We start from the raw sequence: 9,194 nt of genomic DNA on the forward strand, positions 1-9,194 counted from the left end.
CAGAGGCAAACCTGCAGAGGCAGAAGGGAGTCAATCACTGCTGAAGCCATTTTGGTTATGGATTCAGATGAAGAAGTCAGAAGAGACCATCAGCTATGTAGATACCTGCATCGAAAATGATAATCCTTGTACTAATCGTGTCACCACATGTACCTCTTTGGGTGATAAAACATCCACTTAAAAATTATATTGCCCCTAAAAATCTTCAATTGCCTGGCGAACCTATGAGTACCAGAGATTAAATGTTATGGAAAATAAGTACGCATAATTTTCACTTTGCTTTGTGCCAGTGAGAGACAGGGAATATTTGGACAGAGAGGAAAATTGGGATAAAAACAGTCTGCTCTGCCATTTGTCTGCTCTTTCACAGTAGCAGAGGAGGGGAAATATTTTTATGATTGGGAAAGGCTGAGACGAGAACAGTGTCTGTACCTCTTTTAAGAGATGATATTTCAAGTGGATAGCGTTCATTCACCACAGCTTCTCTTTTCTTTATTAACATCTCTTTTTATTGTCTAATATTTTAGCAAGAATCATTCATGGGCTAAATTAAGGTGGAGATGAGGTTTATTCTGTTCACAGCTCTCAGTTACCTGGGCTATGACATTTCCAGCAAGTTTATTTTCCTACAAGAATATATCACAGGGATTTTCTGTTTCCAGTTCTACGCCCAAGTTTGCCCATACTCAGGAGCAGCAATCACTTGTGTCTGACACCGTGTTTGTTTTGCAGGTGGTTGATGATGTTAGGAATAAATATAAACCCAGATGAAGAGCGGCATAAGCAATGGAAGCACCAACCCCAGAGCCTGTGTATGTTGATGTGGACAAGGGACTGACATTAGCATGTTTTGTCTTCCTCTGCCTCTTCTTGATTGTGATGATTATTCGCTGTGCAAAAGTTATCATGGACCCTTACAGTGCCATCCCTACGTCTACATGGGAGGAGCAGCATCTAGATGACTGAAAGGACTTCACTAGACAGAGCCAAAAAATGCTGCGATCCAGGAGGCCTTTTCCCACCTGGAAGGCTAACACACAAACAGCCATTTTCAGATATGCAGGGCAACGGCAATATCTCTAAGAGCACATAGTGTAAATGACTTTTGCTCAACAGATCAGGATATCAGCAAGCCATTCTGGCAGCACAGTTTAATACTATGCAGCAACCCTTATTTTAATGAAAACAGTTATCATTGTAACTCAAGTAGCACAAGACTCTGGACTTTTCCTAATGTAACTCTTGGTCTAACACAGTTTGTCCTCCCCTCAATATCTCCTGCAAATCCAGGGTAACCATCAGAATCTGGAAAAGCAACAAGAACATTTTGTCTTTCCTGGAAATAGATTGCTTCAAATATCTTCCTCAGTCATTATATTTGTGTTTCAAAAAAGGCCCAGATTTTATAATTATGTATCCCAGAGCATCATTAAGTAGAAGCACTAAAGCACCCCTGGTTAAGTAGGGTTATACAAGCAGATTTATTCTCGACTCACTTGGTTCTGCACATACACTCCCTACCCCACTGCAGCCATATTTCCAGTGATCAGGATACAGAAGCTCTCAGACTACAGTTCCCAAGGGGGTCATGGACTACTGTTGACCCTGTAGCACCACCTCACTCTATCCTACTCAAACTAGGCATATCATCTGCTACAGGTCCATGGATTAGCCAGATGTGTCAGACCACTTACTATGAGCTTGGTAGCCCCCAGAAGTCCATGGAGCAGAGCTTGGACACTGCTGGTTTCAACTACATAGAACTTGTGGCGATTTTCAAAGAGTGATTCCACATGCAACTTCATCCATCTTTTGTTTCAGGTGCACTTCAGTGGGATGAGACACGAATACAATGATAAAGACAATAAGCAAAGAGACATTGCTCCTAGCTTTGTCACTCAGACAGACTCCGCAGCATAACAGTTACAGTGACATAAAATAATATGCGTTCTACCTCGGAGAAATTCAGCACCTTTAAAAGAAGAATTTTCCCACAAATTTGTAAGGTAAATAGCTGTATGTTTCCTTCTCTCCATTCATTAAGACAGCCATTATGCAAGAAGGCATAAGTGACCATGGAAGCTTTGGAAATCTATTATTTACCTTTTGAAGAGTGGGGACTGAGGGATTCCCATGTCCTCTACTCCCCAAATTCTAAGGTTTGCTCACAGCTGCCTTTTTTAGTAACTACATGTTTGGCTTACGGGATTGTAAGGAGCTGCTGAAGCAATAAGGAGAAGGTACTGCAACCACGACAGGCATCATGAGCGGACAAGACTTGAAAGCACAAATCTGCAAGAAGGGCGTTTCACTATTTCTCCTCTTCCTTACCATCCTATCTGACCTCTAGGTTCTTGCCATAAGGCAATGCACAGTGGGTGAGAAAGGTGGAACCAAACGTTGTAGTGAGGAATCAGGACGTAGGCTTTGTAGGTTACTATTCTCAGCTCTTACAGATTTGTTTGACGATCACATAAGTTACTTCTTTATGTGCCTCAGTCTACTCATCAGTGAAATGGGTACAATGATATTAACTTGTCTCACACTGTTTTATCTGTCTCATAACACCGGAAAGCACTTGGAGAGCCTTAGATGGGGACACAGAAATAAGGTACTGATTTACAACTCTTTCTTGCAAAACTAAGGGGGAAGGTCTGAATCTTAGTATACAGCAAGGGAAGTTCTCCCCAGGCAGAGGACTTGTCCAGACCTTCATTTACTCTTTTATTAAGATGGTAGTATTTTGAGTCATGCCAAATGGCACCTGGCTTTGTTAAATATTCCACTGATTTCTGAGGACAGTCTGGATGTAAGGCGCTCAGCACTGTGATTACAGAGATCCCAAAATAGCAGGCTGTGAGGCACGTGGAAATTTTTGCATGGATTTTTTGCATTGCACAATTTTTGCTAATCTCTGTTGTAGGAGATCCCATTTGGGAGGCAGAAGATTTGAGGATTGGCTTTAATCCTGCTATTCTCTAGCAGGAGACCTCCACTGCTTCAATTACCCACTGCAGCTTGCTCATCAGGCTGTTATTTAGCCCCCGTTTCTGCTAGCCAGTTAATCAGCAGTAACTGAGGACTTTTTCAGACATGAATGTTAATGTTCACCGTACTCTGAGCAAACACATTGGTCTCTCTTATTCATGAATGTGTCTACCTGCACCATAGGAATGGATGTCCTAGCTCAAAGAAGATTGCTTCTGTTCCCTGGGCTAAAGTTTAGAGTCTATTTTTTGTCATTAAGTCTTGTATCCCACCTTGATGCTAGTGGGGCTACTTACAGAATAAACAAAATAACAAAGTAAATCTATTTCCAGGCTAGAGACGCTTTCAGTTTGCAGGTCACCCGGCTGCATTCACAGCTGATGCAGAGCAAGAACAGAGCTTGTCATCACACCTCCCGATGCCAATGCTCCACCCAATGTTTAGCTGCACGCAGAACTCCTTGGCTTTGTCAAGCGTCACCGATAAGCCCCTGTTCAGCCAAGGGCTTACGCACGTGCTTAAGTTTAAGCCTCTGAGCGGGCTGCCTGGCTGCACAGAGACCAGGGTCGGTCACGTGCAGTGTCCTTGGCAGGGCAGGGACAGCAACGCACAGTCCTTGCAGGAGCAAAGCCTGTGTGAGAGCAAAGGGTTACAAATGCTGGGGAAGCAAATTAGTAAGTTTGCTTTGCAAGAATGTTTGCCTCTTCTTTTTTCTGTTTGTCCAGCTGTACAAACCATTTTATGGATTTTTCTGAAAATCCTAGTGGAAAGACCCCTATGGGTAGCTCTGTTTTCTAATAAAAAGGCACTTGTCTTCCTGGCATAGCCTCTCAAGTCCATCCTTCTGTTGAGAAAAAAGGTCTCCATAAACATCTACATATTCACGTCCAATCTTTTCACATGACTGTGTAAAAGTCAAAGCGATTGTTTTTATATAGATAATGTAAATGCATTCTAATTCCTGCCTTCCCCCACTGGTTGCAATCACACAACTTCACCACTCTTTAACCAAAAGCAATACTAAACATCACGCCAAAAGCGGAAATTTTATCCTCCTTGCATTCGGAGTCGGGACTTGCCCACCCAAGGTGTGTCATTGCAGCTCCCACCTGCAAGCCGTGTCGGCAAAGCTGTGCTTATGGCCAGTGGAAAGTGTTTTAGCAGGGGCTGCATCACTGGGCTTGGTAGTAATTTCAGCTGCATGCAACAAGTGCCTCTGCTAGTTTTGGTTCTTTTTTAATCATTATGCCATACTACCAGCAATTGCACTCAGAGGAAATAATTCAAACTTGTTGCAAATGTATTTATCTTACACAATAAACAGCTTCAACATGGAAAACCTTCTTGTTGTCTCTGTTGTGGTTCACTTCTAGTTACCTGGACCTCTTAAAAAACACCTACAACATAACAACATGATCTTCAAGAGACATATATGTTCCTGTCAGCCCTCGGGGCGGGGGGGGGGGGGGGGGGGGGTAGAGAACCGCTCCCTGTGTAGCAACACTACTACAGCCTCTCAGGAGCTCAGGACAGAGCTGATGGAGCTCCAAGTGTTCCTGTGGCTCTGTTGGAAGGTCAGCCCCTCCAAAGTGGTTATTTCAGGTTACTCCCTTGGTCAGGAACAGCACTGAGCTGAGCTTCAGTTCAGCAGGGGACTGAAGCATGCTGTATTTCAGCAAATCATTATCAGTAACAAATTGCATACCAAAAGAAATAGGGCCACTGAGACTGGGATCCCTCCTGCCAGCAACTGAAAATGAAGAGTGTGGAGCATCTGTGGGGTCTCTTTGAAGAAGCCACAGAGTATGGGATATGCTGAGTAAAAAGCGCCCAGGGAACTCCTCCTCTTGAAAAAGATGAAGAGACAAGTTGCTAATTCTTTCATCTTGTAAAAGGACTCTGGTCCCTGAAAGCTGGGTGCTTTATGTATCTGCTTGTCCCTGCAGTGAGTCCTCTGGCAGAAGGACCTTTGTGCCTGAAACCCAGTTTGCCACAAAGACCCCACTGGTAAATCATTAACTCTGTCCTAGTCAGAAGCAGAGGCTGGAGTCTTCACGCTGTTTTCAGAGCAGCTACTATGGCTAATATAAAAGTAGACCTGAACTGAAGTCAGCAGCAGCTGAATTTGGGCAGACACCCCAGAGAACTGTGGGCATAAAGGTTTTTCTGAAAGGAACAGGGACTGATGCTAGCCAGGGAACCACACGAGCAATGCTGCTGCAGCCTGTGCTGTCCAAAGGTGTCCCCAGCTTGCTGGGTCACTACAGGTCTTGGCAGGTAACTTCAACTCACATTGCTAGAGCTCAGAAGTCAAGTCGGCACAAGACTTAGATGGGGAAAACGCTGTGCTCAGATTCCAGCAATCCCCATGGCACACATAGGGAGGGTGGTGAGGACAGCAGACCTCAGGTATTTAACTGGTTCACTTTAGAAACCAGTGTTCCAGAAAACAGAGTGTGTGTATGGGAGATGAAGGCAGTGACTTTTCAAGACAGCCCCAAATCAAACTTCCATGGAGCAAGACTAATGCTGGTCCCCTGTGCTACCAGCAGCTTGCATGCAGTCCCCCACTAATGCTCAGTGATAACTAAGCCTACAAAGCCTTGAGCTTCTCCACCCCAAGAGACCCAAGGACAGCAGTGACACCATGACCTGCATGTGGACAGATCATTACTGTTGGGACAAGGAGTCATCCCAAAGGAGCAGCCACCTTGCAGTTTTGCATCTTTGAGGTCAACATGGCAATGCATGGAGTGACACCCATGCATCAGCTCCCCTGCTTCATTCCCAGCTCAGTCCTGGTCCGTGGTGGTGCTGGATCTGCACCAGCCGTTGGCACAGCAGCACCGTTGCAATGGCTTCAGCTGAGCTGCCCATGGTGTGAAAATCCTAAGAAACACAGGCTGAAAATTTTAAATTCATCTTCTCCCCTTCCTTACCCTCTCTGTCTCTGACCTTGTCAACCCAGACTTGCCAGGCTTTAAACCAGTTGCCTTAGCTGTGTCGTGGTTTTACGCCTCAGGTGATTTGATTTAAATAAAGGATATAAAATCCCCAATTTTAATCATGTCTTAATGCTGCAATGGGAATTCTTGATTTCAGTCAACATGCTTTTGCATTTGCACTTTTTAATTTTTTTAAAAACTGTTTTTGTTAAAAACAGTTGATGCCCTTTGGCCACTACTTCTTGCTAACCAGGAGGAAAGCACTGCTCACACATACGTTTTTAAAGCGATACACAGGTTAAGATTCCTGGCGGCATTTATTCTCAGGGTTCAATTCAACCCACAATGGCACTAGGCAACATTGAATGATACACTTCTTAGTTACAAAGCTCCGTATTTTGTACTGGGGCTTGGCCAGGCAGCTCCTGGAGGGAAATCAGAAATCAATCAAAAATATATTAAAATTGCATGAAATGTGCTGAAGCCTTAAGGAAATATTTTATATTTAAGACTAATTGGATTTGTCAAGGAGCAGCCATATTGCCTCTGCAGAAAAAACAAAGTGCCTGGTAGGGGCAAGCAGGCAGCAGAGCTGGGCATCCCGCCAGCCCCCAAGGCAAAGGCCAGAGCCACCCACCCCTGGAGCAGGGTGCTGGGACCAGGGCAGCCATCGCTCTGCGGGGCAGTGGAGCTGCCCACTGCAGGTCCTGAGCCCTGAAGCACATCTGCCCTGGATCCAGTGCACAGCGAGGAGGGGGATGAGAAACCCTCCCTGCGCTTGCAGCTCCCAACCAGTCCCTTACTATTCATTGACAACGGCGTCAATCCTACAGGCTGACCCAACTGGTGCTCAGCTGCCACCAGGGACTTCTGCCCCTGCAGCATTTCCCTTACACATCAACTGTGTCTACCCCAGCTCTGTTACAGCTGCCAGTTAGATAATATGGAGCAAACGGAGAGAAAATTAGAAAGCACAGGTCTGTAATTAAAATTTCATGGAAAACCAAACACACGTGCAACAGAGAAAGCGTTGAGGTGAAGATGTTCTTGAGAATGAGGGGACACGAGAAGGAGGAACAGCTCACAGCAGATTTGTATGGGGCAGCATGGTGCCAGTATTTCAGCATGTCCCTCACGTACTTCCAAAGCCTTCAATCAATTTTAAAATTCCAGAAATGATCTCTTTCTTTCTCACTAAGCAGCAACTCTGTGGACATCCTGAACAGAAGCAGCAATCAAGCCTGAGAAATGGCCTCCTGCCTTACTGCTTAAAGTCAAAACTGATGTGAATATCACCTACCAGCTCTGTCCCTCTTAACAAAGTCACTACCTTGACCCTGAATAGCTACTGAAAGAGTGTTTTACTTTGAGTTATTACTGCCTGCTTAATGAGGAATTATGAATATTGCTGACCCAAACGTTTTCATCAAATCCGATTTTTTTCTCCATGAGATCGCATCCATTTCTAATTAGAATCTCTGCAGAAAACTATTTTTTGCTGAAGAATGCCAGCATTTCACACAGAAAATCCATTGTTTCATTTAAATTCTGAAATATGCTTTAGGGTTTTATTCTGTGCTTTTCTTTTGACACTTAATTATACCAACAGCGCTACTATAAATTATACCCAGCTTTTTCATTACACACCAACCAGATGATGCTTTGATCTGTAAGAAAATGCATATCAAACAGAGGCTGCCCTTAGTTTTCTTACCAAAATAACAAACCCAGATGAAATATTATCAGGCAGTATGATTCATTGCATCTACAACCACCCCATGGTAAGGCAGGACAACACAGAAGCACCTCCTGCATCCCTTCAAGACCTTTCATCCAACATCTCAGCATTACTTACACCCAGGATAACTGCACTCCAGCACAGGTCTCTACTGGGAACCGCTGACCTCCGCTAAGCGTGAAACACCCGACCAGCAAGAAGGATGCTCCAGGCAAGCATAAGAGCTGTGGTTTCTGTTTAGGCACGCATTTCCATTTCCTCTGGTCAGGAAAGCAGGGTCTCTCTTCCCACACAACATTGCATGACTCTGAAGGAGGCCTCCCAGGTGGCTGACACAGCAGAAGGGTTTTATTTTTCCTCCAGGCTTCTGAAGGTCGAAGGAGGAATTTCTTCTCCTACACCCAGGTCACAAACCTGGTGCTATGACAGGGCAGAGGAAAAGGAGGTCTGGGTTTGATTTTTTTTTCTTTTCGTTTTTGTTGGAAGCCAGGTTATAAGCAAACTAAGGAAAACAGATTTAAAGCAAATTAAAATTAATGACCTCCAGAAGCAGAGGGAGTCATGCTCGAACCCAACTGCAGCAAAAACTTCCAGAAGCAGAGGGAAAATTCTTTGTAGAGAGGGTTAGCCCAATTGAAATGGCACTTCAAAAGTAAACTTTTCTAAGCACCAGGTCTGCATACTGAACTGAAAGCACCCAAAGCAAAGTACCCTCCTGCTCAAAGAGCCCCGTATTTTCACTCCTATTCAGCTTTGCCCCTACCCTGTATTCACCTTCTCCCCAAACCAGAAGAAAGCTTCATGACCTTCAATTTAAAGGCCAAGGGTGCAAGTGGTCACAGCTGCTCCAGTGGAACTGGAGCAAGTGGGAGGTACCCAGAACACCTGGGTGCTTCCCAAAATTGCATTGGAGGCTGCTGCCTCCCTAGGCAATGGGTGCTGCTGTGGCTGTAGTGCTGCTAGTCCTAGGCAAAAGCAATGCTATCTTAAGGACAGCACTGCACATTGCAGTATAAATATACCCTTCGTTTGCCTCTTGACTCAGGGTACCCTGGCAGGGATGAAAATCAGCAGTGCTGGTGGCTCCTGGCTCACTGTGTTGGGCGAGGGCAGCCCAACTATGGGTCCCTGTTCTCCCCAGTGCCCACCCAAAGGAAGCCCACTGCCTTCTGGGGGTGAAAAGAAAGTGGCCTTGGGCATAAAAAAAAGTTTCTCTCCTTTTTTAGCATCTCTTGGCTTTTTGGCCCCCACCCATGCAGCAGGCAGCAGACGTCTCTGAGCTCTGTCCTGAGCAAGGTTTTGGACTTTCTCCAGCTCACCTCTGAAGCCAGCTCTCAAAGCTGTATTTGAGCTCCTTTCCAGAAAATCTCCACCTTCTGGGAACCTGGGACTTTTCCAGATGTCCCCAGGCTAGAGAAGCTCAGCTCTGTCACCTTGGGGCCACAGGGGGGACCTTACCACATGCCACCCATCCCCAGCATGGTGCAGGGGTGCTTGGCCAGACACTCGGGGTTGTGAACCCA

At 45.3% G+C, this 9,194-nt stretch overlaps 1 protein-coding gene across 5 annotated transcripts in view; it reads left to right on the top strand.

Annotated features, from left to right (window-relative positions):
* Positions 1-4,331, top strand: part of CTXND1 (cortexin domain containing 1) — a 38,153-nt gene extending 33,822 nt beyond the window's left edge. For all 5 annotated transcript variants that reach the window (XM_069798421.1, XM_069798422.1, XM_069798420.1 and 2 more), the window contains one exon: positions 733-4,331. In XM_069798421.1, the coding sequence (XP_069654522.1) occupies positions 787-966 (180 nt within the window). In that variant the 5' untranslated portion in view covers positions 733-786 and the 3' untranslated portion in view covers positions 967-4,331. The remainder of the gene's footprint in view (positions 1-732) is intronic.
* Positions 4,332-9,194: the final 4,863 nt, after the last annotated feature.

This window comes from Haliaeetus albicilla, chromosome 12, assembly GCF_947461875.1.
Source record: "Haliaeetus albicilla chromosome 12, bHalAlb1.1, whole genome shotgun sequence".
In the NCBI taxonomy this organism is placed as follows: Eukaryota; Metazoa; Chordata; class Aves; order Accipitriformes; family Accipitridae; genus Haliaeetus; species Haliaeetus albicilla.